The sequence below is a fragment of the Sciurus carolinensis genome, chromosome 5 (genome assembly GCF_902686445.1).
Source record: "Sciurus carolinensis chromosome 5, mSciCar1.2, whole genome shotgun sequence".
Taxonomy (NCBI): domain Eukaryota; kingdom Metazoa; phylum Chordata; class Mammalia; order Rodentia; family Sciuridae; genus Sciurus; species Sciurus carolinensis.
The window spans coordinates 157,336,499-157,362,370 of record NC_062217.1 but is presented as its reverse complement, the minus strand read 5'-3'; the positions used below and the strand labels follow the sequence as shown (position 1 = coordinate 157,362,370).

Sequence of the window (25,872 nt, the reverse complement as noted above, 5' to 3'; positions counted from 1 at the left end):
TGAAATCAGGAGGGGTGAGTTCTTTTTCAAAATTGTTTTGGCTGTTGTAGATCCCTTGCATTTCAATATTTAGGATCTGCTTGCCACATTCCTGCATTGAAGCCTGCTGGAATTTTGATAGAGAATGTGTTGAACTTGTAGATTTGTTTGGGGAATATTGTCATCTTAATATTAAACCTTCTAGTCCATGAACATGGAATATCTTTCTATTTACTTAACTTTTATTTATTTCAGTAATCTTTTGTACTTTTCGTATTATATGTCTTGTACTTCTTTTGCTAAATTTATTCTTCGGTAGTTATTGTCTTTCATGCTATTATAAATGGACTTTTCTTTGTTTCATTTTTTGATCGTTCACTTTAAGGGTATGGAAATAAAACAGATTTTTGTATGATTTTGTATCCTGCATTCTTGATGAACTTGTTTACTCTAAATTTCTTTTCAGTGAATTCTTTAGGATTTTCTGTATTCAAGATAATGTCATTGGCAAAGAAAGAATTTTACTGCTTTATTAAACTGGATGCATTTTCTTGGCTAATGGCCCTGTATAGAACCTCCAATACAGTGTTAAACAGAAGTGGCAAGTCATCCCTGTCTTGTTCCTGATCATAGGGAAAGACATTCAGCATTAAGAATACTGTTAGCTGTGGGTTTTGAAATGTCATTTCTCAGGTTGAGGAATTTCTCTCTCTCTCTTTTTTTTTGGGGGGGGGTGCTGGGGATTGAACCCAGGGCCTTGTGCTTATTAAGGCAAGCACTCTACCGATTGAGCTATCTCCCCAGCCCCGAACTTTTCTTTTTGTTTGTTGAGTACTTTTATCATTAAAAGGTGTTGGATTTTGTCATATGCTTTTTCCATGTCTCTTGAGATGATCATGTAGTTTGTTTTTTATTCTGTTGATATGATGTGTTGCATTAATTGATTTTCATATGTTGAACTACCTTGTATTCCTGGGATAAAATCTATTTGTAATGCTATATGGTCCTCTTTATAGCTACTGAATTCAGTTTGCTGATATTTTGTTGAGACTGTTTGCATTCATAAGAGATTGTGTTTGTGTGTGTGTGTGTGGTATTGGGGATTGAACCCAGGGCCTTGTGCTTGCTAGGCAAGTGTTCTACCACTGAGCCACACCCCTGACCTGGTGGCTTTTTTTTTTTTTTTTTTTTAATGGAAGAATACCTGGTTCCCCCCAGTTAATTACATCTTATTCTGCCCTGTGAAACTAAAGTAGCAGCCATATGAAAGCAGTCCTGGAGTGACTGGTGAAAACGTCTGGTCTTTAGTTCTGGCCATGTGGTGGACTGAGTTATTGTGGACCTGTCTCTAGCAACACCTAAAAATGTGGTCAAATTATTACCTAATTACCTGTAAGTTCAGAGCTGAGTAAAATCTGAAATCCCTACAAGAGGTTCCTGTGCCTCTCTGATCTTATCTCCTAACCACTTGCCATCACGTATATTCCATTTCCCTCTCCCAAAATGTGCTGGCCTCCTGCTTTTCCTTAGGCATACTAGCCATATTTCTGCCTCATGGCCTTTGTTATTTGCTGTTCTCCTTTTCTGGAATGTTCTTCCATGGATATTAACATGGCTTACCTCCTCACTTTTTTTTTTGTCTCTGCTAAAATGTCAGCTGTTATCAGAGACTCCTTTCTTGGCTACCTCATGTGAAACCCTTGTCCCCTTATCTCTCAAACACCCTCTTTCCCTTACCCAGCGTTACTTTTTTTTTCCATAGAACATATATCTGTTGTCTCCTGTCCCCTGTACTATCTCCCACTCCCCTGCTCCATCCCATGTACATTTCTTGAAGTCAGATATATTGTCTCTTTTGTTCACAGTTGTGTCTAGAATAGGGCCTAGGTTTTGAAAGATTCTCAATAGTTATTTGCCTGAGTAGATTTGAAAGAGAAATCCTCAGGTTCCAGAAAATTAGAGGGAACTTAAAGAAAGAATGGTACACTGCTGATCTGAGCCTGGGAAATTTATCAAATGCAATGGCAGATCTTTATGCCTGGGTCTGGGGCATCATAGTGTCCTATATAGGGATAGGAGACTCACGTGCGTATCTTCTAGCTAAGATATTAATGTAAAAGTTATACTAGAAGCAGACAACAGTGGAAGTAATGCTTGTAAGAACCAGGACACATCTCATTCTCATAGGTAGTCTCTTCTGAAGATGAGCTCTTAATAAAAGATTACAAAGCACCCAGTAATGAGTCACCAATAGCTAGAGGCAGCAGATGCAGCAAGCAGGAGGATTAATATCCCAAATGGAAAATCTGAAAGGAACTGTAACATAAGGATCTAAAATGATAAGATTGCTAAGAGGATAAATAGAAACCAGAGTAAAAAAATAGGGTACCATAAAGAAAAAAAATAGGCAAATGTGAAATAGGACCAAATAGAACTTGTATAAGTGAAAAATACAGTCTTTGAAAATAAAATCTTAGTCTGGCTATATAGGATATAAGACATAGTGAAGAGAATTCATGCAGTGGAAACTACAACTGAGTGAAATTCATAGTGATATTTTATACCTGCAAGTTTATCTAAAACTTTTGTCTTTCCATCACTGGTACTGGGGTGAGAGTTCTTCTGACTCATGGAAGAAAACTGCTAAGTCAACTTGATGTCTTTGACTGAGCTTTGCCACGTTTACTGTGGTCAAAGTCTGCAACATCCTGTTCTTTCTGTATTTAAGGGCGAATCACCAGGATTTTCAGCTGAGAAATCTAAGAATAATTGAACCTAACGAGGTGACACACTCAGGAGACGCAGGTGGGAAAACAGGTAATAATCACTTTGTCTATAAATTAGACAGCACATCTCAAAAGAATTTTAGGTCTCTCTGTAAGGAATTAGTAATTGATCATGGCTGGAGTTGAGGATCTAGAAATTAAAAATCATTTTGTCCTTTGGCTTCTTGAGTGGTTAGTTACTGTTTTTGTTCATTTATCAGTTTCTTTGGTTAGTAAATCTGAGAATTGTAGTAGTTTTGCATTTCCCATTCTTGTGGGAATGGGTGGTGGTGGTAGAGATAGGCTATTATTAAAAATATGTTATTTTAGTTTTTCTAATCTTGTCCTTTATGTTTAATATAGTGCCTTATTGATTTACCTAAGAAATTAGCTTTCAACATTTCATCAAATTCTGAAATGAGAAAAATATATTATTGTGCTTTATAAATTAAGTATACTGTTAGGAAAATCTTGGAAGAATTTCTGGGACCATCCTTTCTTCCCAGGGCTTGTTAGTTGTCTGAGGGATTGACAGAAACCTGAATTCTGAAAGGGATGCATTATTATATTCCTATCCCAAATAAGCCAGTGCTTTTCTGTGGAGAAACTCAGTCGTTCTAGGTGACTGAAGAATTCATCCCTTGAAGTGCTTAAACACGGTTGACTCTCTGCTTTCCCTTGGAATAGCAGTGCTATTATTGTGTGCAGTTTTAGGTCTTTTAAAAAAAAATCGATATATCCAGTACATTTTGGACAATATTATGAAATAGGAAAGGAAGTGGGAAGGAGAAGTAGGAAAAAGAGGAAGAAAAGAAAGAGAAAAAGGATAGACTCATCAGAGTTGGAAGAGGACTTCTCTTTTTATTGCATATGAGGAAATAAAGTTTCAAATTAAGTTGTCTGAGGCTGTAGATGCCAGCTGGAGACAGAGTTCATGTGTTTTGATTCTGCTGGTCTTAGAATGCTTTCAGCCTCTTTTAAGTCTCCTAGGTAATGTGGTGGTAATGGAACATGGACTTGAGAATTGGATATATTTTGGGTCCTGGTTTGTGATGATCCAGCTAACTTGGGCAACTACCTAACTCCTTTTAACTCCTGTTCCTTTATGTGTAAAATGGGAGCAGTGGATCCTCCCTTGGAGGATTATTGTGAGAATTTACCACTAATGTCCCTCCTTCAGCCATGCCACAGGGAAACCGACTGCCACCTCAAAAGCTGTTGATGCTGGAAGAGCTTCTGTGCAAGTACTAAGCTGCTGAAATGGGAGGAACCAGCCCGTTTTATTCTTACAACAAGAGGGGTGGGAATCCTAGGTGGTGCTTCAGTCCAGGTTCAAATAGTTCTTGAGCCTCAGCAATGAATGCATTGTTGTATTAGATGCTGTGCACGACTTTCACCCACATTATCGTGTTTGATTCTCCTCGCACCCAGGGAGGTAAATATGGAGTGCTGTCATGTGAAAGCAGTGAAGAGTTGTGTATGTGATAGAAGCTGAGGATTTGGGAGCTTATTTCTAAAAGCGGAGCCACATGCACAAGAGACCTTTCCATGAATCATTCTCTTTAAGTTACAATTTAAAAATACCTGGCACTGTATGGACTAATGTTAAATCATGGACTAAGGCTGTTGCTCTTGGCTTTCTACTTCCCTGCACACTTTACTTAGCTCTTGGCTGCTTCTAACATTTCTGAAAAATAAGAGACTATGGAATGAGCAGATGTTATAATACAACATATTCTAAGTTCCCAGCTTTCTTCTTTCACTGAAGATTTATTACCATTTGCTATGTTGGTTTTGAAAAGATCATGGACACAAAGTTGTGACACTCTTTTAGTCCTCTTGGAGTGAGCCTAAGTATGTTAGGTGCTGGATTAGATACATGGATATAGAAATGACATGGCTTCTGCTTCAGGGAGAAGCAGTATACATACCTGATACACCATTATCACATTGCATTTATAGTTAGTTGTGTATTTAGCTCTAATAATTGCAAGTACTAACATAACATTTATTATGTGCCAGGTATCCTTAAGACTTTCACATAGAGTAACTAATTTAATCTTCATAAAAATTACCCTATGACTTTTACCTCCTTCATCTTTTTTTAAAAACATTTTTAGTTGTAGATGGACACAGTTCCTTTATTTTATTTATTTTTATGCGGTGCTGAGGATTGAACCCAGTGCCTCACTCATGCTAGGCAAGCGCTCTACCACTGAGCTACAACCCAGCCCTACCTTTTCCATCTTCACTGCCTTTTGACTGCTGCCACCTCAATGACTGAGGTTTATAATTGTGACAGTCTTGTCCTTTCCTTAGCTCTAGCTGCTCCCCATTCAGTCCCTTTCAAGGCCCTGTTTTTTGTGGCTATAACTGCCCCAACGTAGTTGCTTATTGTACTCACTTGACTGGTAGCTGTCTCTGCTCCCATAGCCCCTGACCTCAGCCATTGCCTGTTGCTGACCTCTGTACATTTACTGTTGCCATCAGTGCCCCTAACCACATCCTCACTGTGAATTGTATTATAGGGAGTTCTGTCATTGAGACTGACATAGGTGACAAAGAAGTGGTTGCCTTTGACCAAGGACACTGACCAAGTGTGTTGGGCTTAAATGATAAGAAGAAAGAGGGGAAGTGTTGAGAGTGGTGATGGAGACAAGTAACACTTTGGAGGGAAGTAAATATGTACTGTGGAGGAATGATATGAGCTGCTGAGGATTCTGAGAAGACCTAGTATGCCAATCTAGAGGAGGAGTGTGGTGATGAGGCAGGAGATGGTGACGAAGGTCAGAATGTGTAGTGATGAGGCAGGGAGCAGAGGATGTTTGACCATGTCCACTTTGCCTTTGATGACTTTTAACCTGTGATTGAGGATTTTATACTTACCACTGGTTATACTCACTTTATTGTTGAGGTTAGTCACTGGTAATGTTTACACATATGACACCACTATAACTACCTAGAGTTAGGGCCATCAGAATTCTGAAGTTAGCTGGGCATGGTGGTGCACACCTGTAATCCCAGAGCCTTGGGAGGCTGAGACAGGAAGATTGGTAGTTCAAAGCTAGTTTCAGCAACTTAGCAAGGCACTAAGCAACTCAGTGAGACCCTGTCTCTAAATAAAATGTAAAAAAGGGCTGGGGATATTGCTCAGTGGTTAAGTGCCTCTGGGTGCAATCTCTGATACCAAAAAAAAAAAAAAAATCCTGAAGTCAGAATGTGCCTGAATTAGAAGTCATACTTCGTAAGGAAATTAATGATCTTGGACTCTTTATCAGGCACTTACTTTTTAAAATTCCAAATGCACTCTAGACCAATTAAATCAGAAGTCCCCCAGGTGCAGTCAAGGTTGAACCACTGTTTTGAAGGAAGCAGTTTTGCTTGACCCTTTTCTAAAAATGTTAACTTGCTCAGAAATATAGTTTGAAGATACAATAAATTTATTTTGAAGCCCCTTAAAGGGAACAGAGTCAAATTTTCAAATGTTGGCAATCTTATGAGGTCACAGTCAGCTACCTATTGTATGATTCTGACTGTATGACATTCTAGAAAACACAAAGCTGTGGAGACAGTAAGAAAGATCAGTTATCACCAAGGGCTGGCAGAGAGGGAGGGATGAATAGGTTGAACGCAGAATATTTACAGTGGAAATACTCTGTATGGTACCATAATGGTGGATGTATCATTATGTATTTGTCAAAACCCACAGAATGTACAACACCAAGAGTGAACTGAAGAGTAAGCTGTAAATTTTGGGTGATGATGATGTGTCTTTGTAGGTTTACTGATTGTTACAAAATGTGCCAGTCTGCGGGGGGATGCTGGCAGTGGCAGAGGCTGTGTGCAGGTTAGGGCATAGGTTACATGGGAACTCTGCTCAGTTTTGCTGTGAACCTGTGAATATAAAGTCTATTAAAAAAAGAATTGGTAAAACTCATTGTTTTACTTTGAGGTTTTTGCTAGTAGTCTATGGGATGTAGTAAAATATGCATGACCCCTGGTCTGTGTGGGCTTCTTGCAAGGTTATTTTGTTGCATAGTCCTGAGATGACAACTATGATGTTTAAGAACTGTTAACTGTTACTTATGTTTGTTGAGAGAGGGTCTTTTTAAAGAACAACTCAGTCATTTGTGTCATCTTACGCCTTCATCACGTAGAAATGGAGTTTCTGTGTGGAGTACTCACCAGGAGGCAGTGCTTTTTGATTTCACTACTCACATGTTTGTAAAGCTTCAGAATTTCTAGTGGGACCATATTTAATATCCTTACTTCTTTTTAATGACTGTTATTTTTCTATTCCTATTTTGTGTTTTATAGAGCTGGTGACTCCAGCTCTGGTTTTGTTGGGCTGATAGGCTTCTCGGGGACTTCTTGATAGGCTTCTGTGGGACTTCTTGGGGCTCAGTTGGAAACCTTGGGTCTGATCCATCCCACTATGCTGTAGAGAGGAGAACACAGCACCGAGGCCCTGGTCCTTTCTCCCTGAGGTTGCGCAGCTGGGTGGTAGCAGGTGTTCCCTAGAGCAGAGACTTAAGACTTTTTTAAACCTGGGGCCTCAGGTGTGCTAGGTAAGTGCTTTGCCACTCTACATCCCCAGCCTGCACTTGAGACTTGACTCCTGGTGGACTGGGCTTTCTATTCTGAATCTATAGTTTGCTAGTTGACCAAAAAAAGAAAAAGAAAAAGAAAAAAAAGTTTATAAAGCATACTTCTTTTAAAGCAGTCAAATTTAAGAAACAGAAAAACACCAGAAGAAAAGATGATAATCATTTAATAAATTTACTTAACCCAGAGTAACCACTCTTAGCACTTGGGTGATTCTCCTAGAAACTCCCCTCTGCATATATACATTTGTAATTTTAAGTAAGTAAGAATAATCTATAGGTGTTCTTTGAAACATGTTTTTAATCACTTACCAGTGTTGTCTAGGCATCTTTCCTAGTCAAATATAGATCTATATAGTATTTTTCTAGGTTTGTGTAATTTTTAATGGTTGCTTAGTGAACTGTTGTATTATAAGTTTAACCAATTGTGTTTTTCCACTTATTTTTTACTCCTGTAAACAAAGATCAACACATATTTTTGTATAGTTGCTTATCTCCTTAGAATAAAAGTAAAAAAGGTAACCAATTTGGCTAAAACTTTCTTGCCACATAATTACCATTTGAAAGTGTTTAGGATCTGTACCACTAGCATTTCTGGCAGCTTTGGGCTTGTTCTGGTGGTGGGATCAGCTGAAGATGCTGCGGGGGTGGTAGGAACATGGCAGACACCATGATTTGCTTTGAACCAGTCACTGAATTGCAGGGAGAAGGCTGACTTTGGAACTAATTCTCCTATCATTGCAGATCGCAGAATGGCTCCAAAGGTGACTTCAGAGCTGCTTCGGCAGCTGAGACAAGCCATGAGGAACTTGGAGTATGTGACAGAACCAATCCAGGCCTATATCATCCCATCAGGGGATGCCCACCAGGTATGGAGTGGCAATGGGCTGGAACAGAACTCACTAGCCTTTCCTTTTCAGACTTTGCCCCAACCATAAGGTATTTGTAGAATTTCATTTGTTAACCCACAACCAAGGGACATGTGTCCAATAGGGTCTTCTGAATGCTCATGGAATTCACCCTGTTTTCTTTGTTTTCAGTGAATTTAACCAACTTTCAATAAATTGTGAAAGAATAAGTGAACAGACAAATTAGGGGGTGGACGTCTTGGACCTTTCTGTTACTGACATAGTCCACCCCACCTCTTCTGTCACATCCTGTCCCTATCAAAATTGTCTTCCCTGAAGGGCGGGTAGAAAGTTATTATGGAGCTGTACCATGATCATAATAATGTAGGGTTATTTTTTTTTTTTTTTTTTTTTTTTGGTGCTGGGGATCGAACCCAGGGCCTTGTGCATGCAAGGCAAGCACTCTACCAACTGAGCTATCTCCCCAGCCCCATAATGTAGGGTTATGAAGATGAATTTAAGATTGACTTTCTTCCCTCACTGTGGTTATGGTTTAGTGAGAGGCAGAAAAATATACAAGGTGCTCTTCTTCCTTAGAGTCATCCTTTGCTTATGTGCAAGGACTACCTTAGGTATTATACCTGATGCAAAGATGAGAATTAATTATTCCTGGTTTCTAGATTCAGTTTAGTAATAGAGTTACAATGTGCACACACATATCTGTATTACAAGGTAGAATGTGGTAAATATTCTTGAGAAAATTTGGACAGTGGGCCATGGAAGTTTGAGGGTGGGAAGAGAGGATGATGAAGAGATTCACAAGGCAAGAGAGGCATTTGAACTAGACCTTGAATGATGGGTGGGTGGAGTTTGGATAAATAGAGTTGGGGTGGAGGTGGAGTGAAAGAATTCTAGGTAGAAGGATTAGTAGGAGCAAAGGCAGAGAAAAAGGAAGCTTCAAGTGCTTGCCAGAAACAGTGTTCTAAGTTTCTCCAGCCAGAGCCCAGAGAAGTAAAAAGTAATAATGAGAAATAAGCCTGGTGTTTTAGGATTCTTGTGCAGATAACAGAAACTGCCTTGAGGCACTTTGAGCAATGGAATGCCTTGTGAGGGCTTAGGGGGCGGAAGCACTGAATTGGTACCACTTGAGGCTGTGTGTGAGGCCCCTTCGAGTGTGCCTGGCAGGGCCTCACGTAGGTGTCTGGATCCTGAGGATAGGAACCTAGTTGACACTGGGCAAGAACTGGGTGGAGGATTTGGCTCTTGGTGCACATCTGTTTCTCTGGCCAGCAGGATAGGTGGTATAAACCAGACAACTCTGGTTTGTATCTCTTTCTCTCTTACTTTCAAGATACCAGTCTGAGCTAGAACCTTCATCCCAAATCTAGAGTCCCCAGTGAGCACTTGATGGGCATTAACTCCAGATTCTGATTACTCTGCATGTGTCTATGTTTGTGTATATGTGAGAGACACACACACACCACATGGAACAAACGTAGGAGTTGGGGGTCTACTGTGATTGGAGCGGGTAGCTAAGGCAGATAAGGGTATTATGGTCAGCTGAGCAAAGATCTCAAAAGATGTCCAGTCTGGCTGACCTCCTTTCTGCCTTCCTCAAAGTCCTAGCTCACATGGCTGTGACAGGGTCAGACTTGTGTTTACTTGGGGCAGCCTCAAGATTAGACCCCTGCCTGGAGACTTGGGATTTCCTGGCCTCAGGAGCAAGTGAAAGTCTGAACTGAATAAACAAAGCTACTGAATGATTTAAAACAACAGCCTAAAGGTTAGGATACCTTGATATTTAGCAGTGTTCCCCAAACCGTGTTTGACAGCATTCCTGTGTGTCTTGAAAGGTATTCTGCAATAGTGCAATGAACCGAAGAGTTCTTTTTATTGTGGTAAATACATAACATGAACTTTACCATGGTAACCATTAAAAAAAGTATAGACTGTAGTGTTAATGTATGCACACATTGTTGTGCAGTAGAACTATAGAATTTTTTCATCTTGCCAAACCAAAACTCTAGACCCTTTAAATGACAACTGTTTTCCCTCTCCTTCCTGTCCCACCATTCTACTTTGTTTCTAAAAGTTTGTCTACTTTAGATACTTATATAACTGGAATCATACAATATTTGTCTTTTTGTGACTGGTTTATTTCACTTAGCACAGTATCCTCAAGGTTCATCTGCATATGACAGTGACTGACAGGGGTGAGGTGATAACTCAAGGTTTAAAAAAAAAAAAAAAAAAATTAACCTGGTACTTTGCACCTGGTAGGCCAGTGCTCTGCGTAGCACTGATCCACATCCCAGTGCTTTATTTTATTTTATTTTGAGACAGAATCTCATTAAGTTGCCCAGGCTAATCTAGAACCTGTAATCCTTCCACCTCATCCTTTTGAGTAGCTGGGATTACAGGAATGAACCATTACGTTTGGCTTATTTGACAGTTTCTTAACTGCAGGATTTCTCAGGACCTTCAATATGTTGACATGCATTGTATAACTCTAAGACAAGGATAAAATATTCAGCATTTCTCAGATCTAAATGATTATGGAATTCCCATAGTCTTCTCAGGGGTGAAGTGGGAGATTCTAGTGTCTCATGAAATACTTTTGTCGATCTGCAGAAGCACTTTTCATACCATGATGGATTAGAACTTGCTCCTTGAAGTGAGAGGAAGGAGAGATCTGTGTGGAGAGGAGAGGCCACTGCTGATGTGGAGGTGGATGACGTGGGGTGGTGAGCAAGCCTGAGGTGTATCAAGGGCACAGCCTATTGGCTCTTGAGCCTGGTCATGTATTGGAAAAATAGATGATCAAACTGGAAAGGGGTTTGGTGGCCTACGAGGAAGCCATAGAGCTGGTATGTTAATGTTACTAGCTTTAGTAGGCAGTGGGGAGGTGAGGCTAGCTTGGGGAATTTTAGGGTTGTGTTTGGTAATCCCTTCTGTGTTCACTAGAAGAGATAGTCAAGATTCAGCACATTTTTATCTTCACCAAGGACTGGATGAACAAATAGGCTGAGCTGGGCAGGTCTCCATTTAAGAAGGGCAGACCTTGGTTTTGTCTTCAAGGAATTTCTTTCTTCTTTTCTTGGGCCCCTCTGGTGAGCCATTTGCTGTTTCCGGTCAGTCCTAGGCCTTGGTCTTTGCATCTGGAATCAGAGGCCCGTGGATTCTCTGGGGTATGCCAGTGGTGTTCTGCATTTTCTGCCTTTCAAGCATTGGGCTGTTTGCCAAGCTAATTTGACTGCAGCCAACCTGCCTCAGAACTGGGCAGAATTGTGGGGGCTGCTGTGGAGCATGTTATGTGGCAGCTGGTTTGGGATGTTCTGTTCGTCCCTGGCACTGTTGTCTGAAATTGAGATCTCCTCTGAAAGGAGTCTCATAGTCTGTCATAGAGCCTGGGCTAAAGACTCTGGGTAGCTTTCAGTTATTTGTGACTAATAAAATAGGGGAGGCCTCTGTGTGGGAAGATTGATTGACCTGTTAGGGCACTAAATGAAAAGCTGAAGGCTTCTGATTGAGGGAGTATTTGGAGGTTTTGTTGTCTTTGTGTTTCAGTTTCATTTTGCCTGGGGTTAGGATACAATCTGTGTAATCTGTGTGTTTACTAGTCAGGAACATTTTTGTAACCAAGCTAAGCCAAGTTTATCTTGATATTCTTAGTCCTGAGTACTGTTCCCTAGCAGCTTTTTTTTTTTGTCATTATGAAACTGGTTTTTGGATAGCCTGATTGAGAGTTTTTTTTTTTTTTTTTTTTTTTTTAACTGAGACAGACTATTTATATATCTTTATGGGTTACATTATGGTAATTTGATACATGTATACAGTGTATAAAATAAGTGTAATAAGCACTTTCATTTCTTCAAACATTATGTGTTGGGAATTTCATGTTCTTCTAGTTACTTTGGAATACATCATAGATTGTCTTAACCAATAGTTACCCTACTATTCTATAGAAAAACCAGAATGAATTCCTCCTCTGTAACTGTGTTTTGGTGCCCCTTATTGAAGTTCTTTCCATCCCCCACCCCCAGTGTCTAGTGACCACTATTCCATTCTGCTCTTCTGTGGGATTGACTTAATAGTCCCACAAATGAGTGAACACATGTATTGCTCTGTGTCTGTCTTATTTCACATAACATTTGTGACCTCCAATTCAATCTGTGCTGCTACAAAGGACAGAATTTCATTCTTCTTTATGTCTAAATAATAGTCCATTATGTATAGATAACATTTTCTTTATCCGTTTATCTAGTGGTAGGCATCTGGGTTGATTCCATATTAAAACTGTTGTAAATAGTGCTGCAATAAACATGGCAGTCCAAGTATCTTTTTTTTTGTTATTGTTGGTATTGGGGATTGAACCTGGGGTGCTGTGAGCTGCTTTCCCAGACCCTTTTTTTAAAAAAAATTTTTAATTTGTGACAAGATCTTCCTAAGTTGCTGAGTCTGATCTAGAACTTGCGATTCTCCTGCTTCAGCCTCCCAGTTGCTGAAATTACAGGCCTGTGTGTATAATGATTTCTTCTCCTTTGGATATATAACCAGTAGTGAAATTGATGCATCATATGGAGGTTCTATTTTTAGTTTTTTTTTTTTTTTTTTTGAGGGATCTCCATACCATCTGTACTAATTTAAATTTCCACCAACAGGTGTGAGAGTTCCCCTTTCTCTTTATTCTCTTCAGAATTTTTTTTTTTTTTTGTCTTTTTGATACTAGCTACTTTAACTGGAGTGAGGTGATATCTCATTATAGTTTTGACTTGCATTTCCCTGATGATTAGATGTTGAACATTTTTCAACTTGTGGGAAGTATCTCTTTAGTTCTTTATTCGTTTTTAATTGGATTATTTGTTTTATGGGGATTTAAAATATTTTCTGTCTCTGACATTAGGGTGTGGTCTGATACATCCAAAACAGTTACTTTTGGGAATGGCAGTTAGACTGGCCAAACCACAGGGGCTGTTCCAGGCTCCTCTCAGCTCTTTATCTCTTATTAATGACCCTGGAATATAGAATTAGACGACTTTTCCTTAGATGAGGAGAATGAGGCTCTAATCCCAGACAAATATGTCTTTTCAGCAGCATTCTGAAAATAAAAAGTCAAACTTGCTTGGTATTAATTGTCACTTATTGCACTCTCCAGACTTCACAAACTTAACATTCTGTACTCTGGCTGTCCTCCTGTTTTCACCACCCTATTTTCCTTTTCTAATCTCTAACTGGCTTTTCTGAGGCCCTAGCTTAGGTATCTGTCCTGCATATAGAGGTGAATGTGTGCATCTCTTCTGTCTTGTCAGGGCCAGGTGTTGGGCACATGCAGAGGCAGGTAGCAGTCTATCTGGGTTCAGATGCCAGAGTTGCCACTTCCTAGTTGCTTGACGTTGAGTAAGTTACTTCACATTTTTAACAGTTGGGTTGAACTCTCTGGGTCTCAGTTTCTCTACCTGCAAAAAGTGGGGGGATAATGATAGTATCTACCTCATAGGACTAAATTAACTAAGGATTAATAGATGCAAAAACTTAAAGCTTATCTGTCTCCTAATAAGTCTTATTATATTAGCTATTATTATTATTATTTCTGTTATAGAAGTGAATGAGATTTCCCTTAAGAAGATTAAGGAGTAGGTAAGTCATAGTTAAAAATGCTATAACACAGTTGGAACCTGGCAAATGTTGTAGGAAAGAACTCAGTCAGCCCTGTCCAGTAGAAATATGTGAGGCATGTGTGTAATTTTTAATCTTCTTATAGCAAAATTAAAGTAAAAGAAACAGTGAAATTTAATAATATATTATTTACCCTAATATGTCCAAAATATTATCATTTTGACATATCAATATAAAAATTAGAATAGGATATTTTATATTTCTTTTTTTCATACTAAGTCTTCAAATATGGTATTTTACATTTAAAGTCATTTCAGTTCAAGTATGTAATTTTCAACAAGAAATTTTTGATCTATAGATTTCATTAAATTTATAGTTGAAAAAGTAGACCCACACACCCAAGTTGTTCTAAACATATTTAAAAATTTTCCAATAACTGAATCTTGACTGTCAGTTTTATTTCAATTAATTAAAATGAAATATTCTGTTTTTCAGTCATATTAACTACATTTCAAGTGCCCAACAGCTGCATGTGACTGGTGGCTGCTGTAATGGACAGCATAGGTTTACATAAAGTATAGAAGGCATTCATAGGTGAGAGGGAATATTTTAAGCTGGCCAGGGTCGAAGGCTTCATGGAGGAAGTACTGTTTAAGTTGGAATGTGAAGAGATAGAATTTGGATGCATGGAGAGAGAGAGGCATAGAAGACATACCATGAACAGTCTTTGAGATAGGGGAATGGGCATAATAACAGCGTGAAGAAGCCACAGAGGAACCTGTCTAGCCATGGGTGGCCTTGGTCCCCAGACAGGAGTTTGGGTTTATGTGAGTAGGGACCTCTTAAGGGTCTTTGAAATGAGAGTGACATGATCAGCAGGAGCCATGTGTAATATGGATTGGAGAAGGCATGCACTGGGAATTGGGAAACCTGTTCAGAGGCATTGCAGGATCCCAGAATCTGGGAAAAGAAGGCTTGGATTTGGGTACAGCATTAGGAGCAGAGAAGAGGAGAGGAACTGGGAAGAGAAGTTCTAGAACCTAGATTAAGTGTGGACTTTATATGCAGGAGGCAGAGGGGATCGGGAATTTTGGGACCCAGGGTTTTTGTGGTACCATCAACGGAAAGAAATAGGCTCTTTGTTTCAATTCCTGTGGAGAGCAGGGGCATCGTTGGGGTGACTCTATTAAGTGGGTCTCTGGGTCCTCGCCAAGATTGTTAGAACAAGAAGGAAGAGTTGGCTTTGTATGTGACCTGCACAGCAGCCTCTTCAGTAATAGAGAGGCTCTGTTCTCTGTGACTGTTGCTCCTCATTGTTTCATTTCAGACTTGATTAAAGGTTAATGGAATTTCTTTTTTGGGTGGGGAAGGGAGGGTGTTGGAGAAGTGAAGGGGAATCTTGAATTCTATCCTTTGTGTACTTTCCAAAACACAAATACACCCACACACTGTTCCCTACTGCAGATAAACGTACCCCAATTGCACAATTACGCAAGGACTTGGCACTCCAGTGGTCTGCTTCTCTCTGTCCTCTACTCCTCTAAGGATTTATTTTTTTAAAACTCAGAACAAAGGTTGTGGTATAATGAATTTAGGCCCAAGGGGACTTTTAGAGTGTGACTTGTCCTTTCTCTCTGGTAATCTGGAGGCTTTCATGTAGTGTCCTAAGTGAATCATTGGGGTTTGTGGGCACCATTGACTCCAAACCAGGAGAATATTGGTTGGGGCCAGAGCTGTGCACGCACTTCCTTTTAGAAATCCCAGTTCCTCATCCTTCCCATCTGAAAGGCTCCATATTAAATTCTTGGGCTTGGCTTATACAAGGGTCACATTTTTGGGGTGACTCTGTCAATATGTTTGACTATGTTTATGGTTCCTTCTTCTGGAAGATAAGAATCATATTTTCCTAAACTCTTTGAACCCTTCTCTATTCCTCCAGCTTCCAGGTTTATTTTTGTTTTGTTCTTCTTTAAGAGGCTTTCTCTTAGGAGGGGTAGTGAGTTTGTCCACTGTGTGAACTAGGCTAATGCCAGCAGTCGTAACCCACCTTAAAGTGTCAGTGGCTTGATGCTGTGAAGGCTTATGTCTTCAAGTACAAGAGTGGATATTCCTGGTTGGGACCCAGGCTCTTTCCATCCTTTGTCACTCCTACTGTAGCTGGTAGAAGGAAAGAGGAGTATGGAGAGGGAACACTCATATTGAAGTGCCCTGACCCAGACATCACTTCCCATCTACATTCTATTGGTAAGAACTGGTCACATGACCCCACCAAGATGCAGAGGGGCCTAGGAAATGAAGTCCTAGTTGGGCAGCCACTTTTTAGTGACTCTTCTACACTAAGGTAGGAGTATGAATCTTTGGATAACTATTCATTTTCCCCACATACTTTGACTTGGTTCCATTTAGGAGAGAATAAGAAATTGCCAAAGGCTGGGAGTTTCCTTAATATTTGGGCACAAGGAATCCATGTCTTCATTCACGATTTATACTCTAGTACTTCCTGTGGACAGTCATCCATCTATTCATTCCGTTTCGTTTTCATTGAGAACCTCCTATGTTTGAGGCACATGCTAAGCTTATGGGAGTGGAGGGTCAGATAGGGAAAGGTGTTATCCCAGAATATGCTCTGGTAACCTCAGTCATGCTTGTCTTGGCACTCAGCCATCACTCTTCCTTGTCCTGTTGCATATGCATGTGGCCATAGTGACCACTCTCCTTAAATCCCAGCTCTGGTCTTCAAGTGTCTCTCTAGAACTTACAGGATAAAGTTCAAGCTTAGGGTGAGATTTGAGGTCTTTGACCATGTCTTCAGATTGCCTTGCCAGAAATCTCTGCCACTTCCTTGAACTTCCTTCCCTGTTGCCAGCCCAGTAGGCTTGCTACCTCCCCCAGACCCTCTTGCCTCTTGCTTCTGTCCTTCTCATACCTTCCTTCTCTCTGCATTGTCCTCTTGCTCCTCACCTGTCCATGGTGGAATCATGGTCAAACCTCTGAGTGTGGCCTGATGGATTTAAGGCAGATCTATGTGTCCTTGAAACTATAGCAAATTTTGTATTGCCTATTCAGCATAGTTTATGTGGCTGTGCGTTAGTGCTGATGTTTCATGGAATACCTGTCTTATTTTGCTGGCCAGATTCTCTGCTCTAAGAAGGTATTTCATTAGGTTTCTTACCGAATCTATCTTATTGCCTGGTGCAGAGTAATATGTGCTGTAGTCCATCAGTGCTGAGTGTGTGCTCACTGCTTACCTCACATCTTACCCCTCCACTGTGGCCATTCTCATCTTCCCCATTTTACAGATGGGCAGGTTGAGCCCAAGATATGCTTAGCTCATGAACCTGAAGACAGGCTTGAATGTGGGTCTGATTCCTGGTTGTAGGAGATGTCAGTTGCATGGCTGATGATGGTAGAGGCAAATGTGAAACATACTTTGTATTCCCGTTCCCTGAGAGTTCATAAGCTAATTGTGCAGACTAGATGTACACAACCTCTGTTTGAGATTAGAGGAGGTGGCTTGACAGCATGGCATGGATGGGGACTTTTTTTTTGACTGTACTGGGTCCAAACCCAGGTCCTGATGCCTGCTAGGCAAGTGCTGTACCACTGAGCTACACCCCCAGCCCGTGGATGGGGGCGTTTACAAGTCGGACCTGAATTTAGATCCTGGCCCTGCCATTTATAGTGGGGTTTCCTTGGGGAGTGAGTAATTTTTTCCTCTGCACTTCATTTTTTTTTTTTTTTTTTTCTTTTCATGTGTAAGTAGGGAGGATGGTTCCTTCCAGAGCTGCTGTGGGGTTAGAATGATAGGAAATGAATATAGTTATTGGCAACTAACAAGTGTTTAGCCGAATATCTTAGGACGTATTATGAGTTTCAAAGCATGGTGTGGATAAATACCACGTGGATGGTCCTGTAAAATTCAGAGATGTGGGAGACCTCTGAAAGCTGGAGTGGGTCAGAAAGCTTTGTGGAAGACCATGTGTTTGAACCAGATTTTGAGAGAAGACTAAGGCATTTTCTTTCTTTCTTTCTTTCTTTCTTTCTTTCTTTCTTTCTTTCTTTCTTTCTTTCTTTCTTTCTTTCTCTCTCTCTCTCTCTCTCTCTCTCTGTCTCTCTCTCTCTCTCTCTTGGGTAGTTTATAAATGTACTTTATTTAGTTGTGTTTTATTTATATTATTTGAATTCGATGCCAGCATTTAAAACTTGGGTGATTTCTCATGAACACATATATTTCTAGCTTCTCCTGAAATATCAAAGGTTGATGACATGTGGCCTGAGTCCCAACAAGACAGGGATGAGAGCTGAGTAAGAGCTGCTCTCTTTGGAAAAGACGCCCTTTGTCCTGCTTAACTCGTTCGGCTTACGTGCCTGAGGTATTGGAGTTTGAAATTCCAGTTATAATCCCTTCGGATCTTCTTCCTGTTATTAGTTTCCTGCCACTGCTATAACTTAAGTACCACAAATGTAGTGCTCAAAACAGCACAAATTTCTTCCTTCACAATTCTAGGGGGTCTGAAGTCTATAGTGGGTCACTAGGGCTGCATTGCTTCTGAGGCTCCAGGGGAGGACCCACTTCTCTGCCTTTTCCAGCTCCTAGGGGTGACCTTTACTCCTTGGCTCATGTTCCTTTTTCCATCTTCACAGAGATGGTTAAGGTTTTAACTGGGCAGAGGAAAAAGGTTCAGCTCTCCTCTGCTGCTTTTATTCTGTAGATATTGGTTGAGGACCTACAGCATGTCACCTGTGTTGTGTATAGCCACAGAGACAACCACTGTGTTGTGATGGAGCTTACATAATGGGAGGAACAATATATTAAAAATGTTAATTGTTAACTAAGAGGAGAAAAATTTAGAAAACGAGAGTTCAAAGTAGTCAGGTGACTACATTAGCTGTGTAGTTCAGGCAGGTGTCTCTGTGGAGGTGACATTAGATCTGAAATATAAAGTGATCATGATCAAAGAGAGAGACCTTTATAGAAACAGGAAAGAACATGTGCAAAGGTCCTGAGGCAGCAAGGAGTTCAGGATGTGGAGAGAGCAGAAAGGAGGCTGGTATGGTGGGAGCATTGTGAATGGGAGTGAGTCCCAGGAGAAAGCAGGGACAGGTCCAGTGGTGCCTTGGGGACCAGGCCAGAATTTGGATTGTATCTTAAATGTGTTAGGAAGCCATTGGAGGGTTTTTTATATGATCTAATATAAATGTATGTGTGTGTGTATTTTTGAAAGACTCCCTTTGAGTATGTGAAAGAAAGCTGGATTATAAGGGCGGTGGTTCAGGTAGAGATGATGGAGGTTTGGACTGAGTCCTGTTATTAATGACAGAAGTGGGAAATTTTGGAGAAATGTCACCAGCTGTATTTCTTTGTGCCTTTTTCCTAGCATGCCTTAGGCCCTTTGCAATGCTCTGAGAAGAATGTCCCAGGCCCTGCCAGCTTTGTGGCTGGGGAAGAGTGGAGACTCAGGCCCCATGCTTGCCTGGCCTCTGTGTCATCTGTTGGTGTGGAGGTGAGGCTGTGGCCAGTCTGGCTCAGCCATGTCTTTCTGGCACGTTGACCACTTAGGTCATGTCTGGTTCTTGCCTCAGACCTCGTCTAGATCCCCAACTGAACATGTGCATATGCTGTTAATTCTGCCTTCCTTCAGAGACAGCCTGCCTTTCTGATGGGAAGTCTGGATAACCCTGTGAGTTACCTGTCCCCACAGGGGACAGATTTGTCCAGCCAAGGGGGTGGGCTTCCTGAAGAACTGTGTCCCTGAGCAAAAGTGTCCCACCAGATGAGATGAGCACTGCCTTCTCTAGCAGCCACAGAGCCTTCTCACTCTGTGACACTGGGAGAAGGGCCCGAGTCTGTGGAGTCATGTTGTCAGGTGAGAGGAGTTCCCGATGTGTACTCCCATGTGCATGGTGATTTTTAGCACAAGCTATTTTTGTTAGCTTTGTTGCCCAGTCCCTAAGAGACTTTCCCACTGTTCAGGAAGAAGAGATTAGTGATCTCATCTGTGGCATCCATGTAGCACTTATAGGTTTCAGGCAAGTTTTGAGACATTAACTTACTGTCCCTCCCCTTAGTACTTTTATTATTTAAAAAAAAAAAAAAAACAAAACTTTTGTACCTAGTGATCACTGGGTTAATAAACAAAGATTCTAACTGGGTACAGTGGTACATGCCTGTGATCCCAGTGGCTTGGGAGGTCTGAGGCTTGAGGATCCCAAGTTTGAGGCCAGCCTTAGCAACTTAGGCTCAAAATAAAAAGGGGTGGGGATGTAACTTAATGGTAGATCACCCCTATCACCCCCCAGTGCCTCTCTCACAACCCCCTAAACCCTATGAGGATTCTCCAGTTCATAAGTGATGCTGAGACCCTTTGTCTCCTTAGGGCTCTATCAATGGTCTTATGTTTAAGGGATAAAACACGTGCCTGCAGTTGCATATAGCAGTTGGAATGATCAGTTCTGGAGAAGAGGAGCTGAGGCTATGCCAAGCTTTGTTGCAGACCATGTAGCCGGGCTTGGGTGGAGGGTGGGTGTGACCTGGAGCACCTTCCTCCTGCATCAAAGTTCTATCTGCTGGTCCTTGCGGCATCTCCCTGGAGGGGTCCTGGACTGGTCTCAGGGTATAATGTGGCTGCCTTGGTGAAAGGGCCAGTTCTCACCTACACTGTGGGAGTGGAATGTGGGCATGTATTTCCCCCCCCATATCATGTTGTCTGTCCCCCAAATGCCTTGGGCTCTGGACAGCAGCCCCATACCTCACCCTAAGGGTTCTTAACTGTACTGAGTCCTTTGGCTTGGGAGAAACCTGCTCACAGAAGAAGCAGCTCTGGATGTTGAAGAAATGACCTCAGATCCTGGTCCACCATCTCCCAGTCAGTGGGCAGGTTACTTAAAGATTGTCTCTTTGAACCTTGTTTTTCTTACTTGCTATCTGTCTTATACTGAAGAGTTGCCATAAGGGCATGAGAAAGGTGCCATGTAGGTGTCAGGCACAGGGCTTCAGAGTGGAGGCCCTGGAACTGATGGCCTGGGTTCAAATCCTACATCTGCTGTTGACCTGGGGCAAGTTACTTAAGCTTTCTGTGCCTCCCTGGCTATTACTGTAAGTTACACATATGCCTCCTAACCCCCAGCGGGAGGACCTTTTACTTTCTTCACCCGCTAGCCCCTCCACTCAGAGGCAAGGGGGTTCTCAGTGGGGAGGACCTGGTTTTGGACATGGTGTTTTCTTTTGCTGAAGCCTCCTGGGTTGGAGGAAGCGTTTCCGCTCATTCCCTAACAGGAAGGGACAGGGCCTGCGTGGGAGAGACTGGTGACATTTCCTTGGAGGGGATGCAAACAGGAAGTTCAGAAACAAGCTAATTTCTAAAGAGACTAGAGTTAGAGAATTATTGGTGCTTAAAACAGAAATTCAGTTCTACTTTTTGGAAAAATAACAGATGCCTAAATGTCAGTGACAAGGGAGGGGAGAAGACTATTGGTTTGTTTTTTGTGAGATCTTATTGAGGAAAGAGCAATTTTTGTCAATTAAAAAAAAAAAAAAGTTGAGCTTGCCTTTCTAACTGGACCATTGGCTTCTCCAGGGAGGTGCCAAGGATTCCCTGTGAGCAAGACTTGTACTGATGTGTTGTCATCTGTTTTCCAGAGTGAATATATTGCTCCATGTGACTGTCGGCGGGCCTTCGTCTCTGGATTTGATGGCTCTGCTGGTGAGTGGCTGAATTCTGTCTCTCTCTTGTGTTTTTGTTCACCTCCCCAAAATAACTGAACCAAGTTTCAGCCTATGATATGGAACCAAAAAGAAAATGCAGCCAGAGTTCCCCATTGAACCTCTGCAGAAAGGTGTGAATTCCCAGCCTTTCCCAGCTCAACAAAGTCACCTTTTGGTGACCTTTTGTTCTCTGAGTTCTCTTAGTTTCAGAGTGTTTTTTTTTTTTTTAAACTTTTATTAAAAAAAGTTTTTTCAAACTTCTTATTGAACATGACATACACATAGAAAGCAGTATCAATTAAACTGAATGTGTCTGTGTAACTAGCACCCCAAACAAGAAGTGGGACTTTAATGGCACCCTACGACCCCTGTTCTGACTTACTGGTCCTGCATAATTTTCCAAGTGTTTGACTTTTGGTTTCTCTTTTTTCACTGTTGACTTAAATAACAAAGGGTAAGGTTGAGCTTCATTGGTATTCTGCACTAACTTTTCCAAAATTGTTGTGCTCTTGAGTATTCAGGTGGTTTTCCCTTCAGGCTACCAGTCCTTAAGCGAGCTGGGTATACACAGTGCAAGCCCCTCTCCCCTTATGGGTAGGATGCTGCTTCCTTTGGCAGAAGCACTTGTGTTGTTTGGCACATCAGGATTGGATTTGGCTGATAACTCTGCTGAAAACCCTCAGGCCTGTGGAAATTAAGGACAGGTTAGAGGTGGGAGGCACAGACTCCTGACTGATGACTGCTGAGTCACTGGGAACACTCAGGGTTCCATTGGCCTGTCTCTGGGAAGGATGAAATGCCTCCTTTGGGGTGTCTGGTGGAGCAGAATGGCGGTAACCACCCAGCAGAAATTGTCATTGGTTGGAAGACCATTTTGGCTTTAGGCCCATACTTCTCAGTTCTTTTGGCCTTAACCTCTGTGGCACATGTAGGATCCTTTCTGCTCAGAGGCCAGTGCCTTAGCAGCCTGGACCCCTGACTGCTTCCTTCAGAGCTTGACCCACAGCTGGTTCTTAGTGTTACTGCTTTCTGTCCTGAGTCAAGGACCCACCTGCCCCACTAGGACTATCCTTTCACAGCTCTCACCTGCCTGCTGCCATTTTGTGGAACTTCTGGATGTGGTCAGAAACCTTTCTTTTTTCTTTGCTTCTCTACTATAGGCACGGCCATCATCACAGAGGAGCATGCAGCCATGTGGACCGATGGGCGCTACTTTCTGCAGGCTGCCAAGCAGATGGACAGCAACTGGACACTCATGAAGATGGGTGGGTAGAGGCATGGCAGGCCCACTTGAGTTGACTTGATCTGGGACATGACCTTGGAGCTCCTTGGGACTCTTGGATCTTAATCTTTTATTACATCATAGATCCTTTTGAGAATTTAAGGAAAACCAAGAAACTGACATTCCTCCAAATCTGTACCATTGCACATTCAATTTTGGAGGGTTGTGGTTCAGGACAGTCATTTTATAGAGGGAAACTGAGGGCTTTTCTCTTCGGGGTCCATAAACTGTAGGTATTGTGTCTCTTAGCACTTTAGGGTTAAAATGGCAAAGGAGCAAATACTGTCTGCCTGTTTGTTAAAATTAGGGATATGACAGGTTGGGGGTGGCGGGTGAGTCACTCTCCCTTTCAAGCCCCTCTCTGGTTTGTTCTCTGTCCTAAACCTATTTTTTCTCAGGTGTGTCCCCTGTACAGGAAGATTCTGGTGGGTTTTGTTGGCCAGTGAGTGATTCACCCACTGGGTTTTGCCAAAGATTTATCTGATAGGAAATGATGCGACTTCATCCTGCAAAAGTTACACCAGGAACCCTAACAAAAACTTCATTAATATAGTGACTTGTTTAGTGGTTTGTAAAAAAATAGGAAAGAATCAAATAGCAAAATAAAACTCCATGCCAGCCTCCAGGCAGCTTTTCAGAATTGGGATTCATGAGCTCATTTCTTTATAAACCTTTGAACTTCCTTTTGTGGCTATGTGGTTATGTCAGTAGTCAGTAGAGAAAACAGTAAGGATAAAGACTGTTACAGAAAACGTGTACATTACTTTACATACACATGGATGTTAATTGCTTAGCAAAAATCTGGTTTAAAAAAGGGTAGATAGAGTAGATAGGACTGTATCAAAGAAAAATTGGAGTGTAAAAAGTATAGTTCCCCTTAGAAGTTTATTTAGTTTCTTTTGAAATCTATTTAGTAGAAATAAGAAGAAAGGGCTGTCTCTCTTAGGAATTGGGACGCCCAGGCCATGCTGCCTGCCATGACAGCAGGCTCCTGTATGTCCCTTTGTAATCTTAGGAAAGATTTCTTTGTGGCCAAGGCTGTGCTCAACTCTCCATTCAGAGGCCAGCTGTGGGCCAGAGGCCTTCTCTCTGTGACCTGACCTTGCAGAGGAGGGGAAGGTATTGGTGGCATGCTGTCCCTCTCCCTGCTGTGTGATGTGAGGGAGGATCCCAGCAGCTGGCCTTCACCAGATCACTGCCCAGGTTCTGGACAGGTGACTAGAGATGGGGAAGTGACTGAATGCTCATGAGGTCATCTTTGCAACATCACCATTCATGTACCTGCATTGCAGTGATCGCAGGATGGTGCTTTGCGAGGAGTTGAATATCAGCCATGCTTTTTTCTTCCTTCTGTCTTGCCCTTATGTTTTCTGTACACGCCATCTCATGCTCTTCCCCTTCTTTCTGTATCCTTCCAAGATCTTAATCCTAGTTCAGATTTTCTAAGTGCTGTCATAAAGAAGGTCCTTAATAGGTTGGGTGAGTTGCATTGTCTGGAAATTATTTCTCATCAGTTCTCCTTCCCTAGGTCTAAAGGACACGCCAACTCAGGAAGACTGGCTAGTGAGTGTGCTTCCTGAAGGATCCAGGGTGGGTGTGGACCCACTGATCATTCCTACAGGTGAGTGACCTCGGTCCCCTCCAGCAAGGGTAAGGAAGTGACTTCTAGATTCCTCTTGATCCTTATTTGTTGTGGGATGTGGAGCATTTGGGAGCTCAGCATGACTAGGTGTCATAATAGAGGTCACGGTGAGAGAAGAGTTCTGAGACAGAGAAGGGGAAGGCCATCAGTGGTGAAGATGCCCTCTGATAGCTTCTCACCCTGCTTACCTCTCACTGGGCTTTGGGAGGGTGGCCCTTCAGTGTGGGCCAGGCTTGCAGGGCCCTGCTGCCTACCTCAGGTGAAATAGTGTCCAGTTCATTGCCAGCCATATGGACGTCTTTTCAGATTACTGGAAGAAGATGGCCAAGGTCCTGCGAAGTGCTGGCCACTACCTCATTCCCGTGAAGGAGAACCTTGTCGATAAAATCTGGACAGACCGTCCTGAGCGCCCCTGCAAGCCCCTCCTCACACTGGGCCTGGATTATACAGGTGAGAACCATGCTGTGCCCACCAGGCCCAGCCACTGCCCCCACCTTTCCTCTCACTGCCATCCCACCTCTGAATCAGTCAAATCTGAGCTGCCCAGAGGACTTTCCACTGTGGACTAGCAGGACATTTGACAAAAGCAGGGGCTTTGTTGGTCTCTACTGTTGCCATCACCTTGCCACTCACTTTGGCTTGATGTATTTTTGCAAAGCTGTTCTGGGTGACTTTTTTGAGTACTGCTGAAAAGACTCGATTTTTCGTCTCTCACCTGCTAACTGGTACTCTACTGTCTGATACTGGAAACAGAGCTTAGAAGTTTCTAGGATTTGTTTCCTTTTCTTATGTTAGAGTCTGTAGGTTTACCTTCCAGGCCCGCCTCCATCTTTACCTTCTGTCTGGGTGTGGGTGTTTCTTGGCCTACGCGATAGTGTTAGACAGTGGTAGGTGAGCAGTGTGTTCCGTGAACCATTTGTGAGAGACAAAAGTGTGGCTTTATGAAAGCAGTGGAGGGGTAGAGGGAGAGAACTGGGAGGTGGGGCTGCAGAGGAGGGAGTCTCGCTGTAGAAACGGAGAGGTGCTTAGGGGATGTCTGGAATGTAGGCAGATTGCCCAGAGGGGTCTGGGAAGAAAGCATTACAGCCTAGTTTCTCTGCCAAATTTTAAATAGCATTCTCGAGCTGATCTTCAAAGCAACTGTTGGTGGTGGGGCAGCCCCCAGGTTGCTTTCCTGTGTGACACCTCACCGGAGGGTATCACTGGGGAGGGTGGGTCCAGGGTCAGCTAAATACTTTCCATCAGCATGGTTTGAATTTTTTATCTTATTATTATTACTGAAGTAGAGGCTCTGACATATTGCTGTAGGAGAAAGAAGAGCAAATACTGCTGGTAAAGCTTTTATTTTATAAACATTTGCTTGTTTACTATGCATGGCAGTGTGCAAGGTGCTGGGTGAACAAGAGAGATGCTAATCCTGGTTACAGGCGA

At 42.1% G+C, this 25,872-nt stretch overlaps 1 protein-coding gene across 3 annotated transcripts in view; it reads left to right on the top strand.

The window, feature by feature from the left end:
* Xpnpep1 (X-prolyl aminopeptidase 1) overlaps nucleotides 1-25,872 on the top strand; it is a 50,355-nt gene that overhangs the window by 4,462 nt on the left and 20,021 nt on the right. For 2 of the 3 annotated variants that reach the window (XM_047553347.1, XM_047553348.1), the window contains exons 2-7: nucleotides 2,708-2,796; nucleotides 8,093-8,217; nucleotides 21,452-21,515; nucleotides 22,678-22,782; nucleotides 24,328-24,420; nucleotides 24,748-24,891. In XM_047553347.1, the coding sequence (XP_047409303.1) occupies nucleotides 2,708-2,796; nucleotides 8,093-8,217; nucleotides 21,452-21,515; nucleotides 22,678-22,782; nucleotides 24,328-24,420; nucleotides 24,748-24,891 (620 nt within the window). The remainder of the gene's footprint in view (nucleotides 1-2,707; nucleotides 2,797-8,092; nucleotides 8,218-21,451; nucleotides 21,516-22,677; nucleotides 22,783-24,327; nucleotides 24,421-24,747; nucleotides 24,892-25,872) is intronic. The other variant, XM_047553349.1, reaches the window with a different exon arrangement.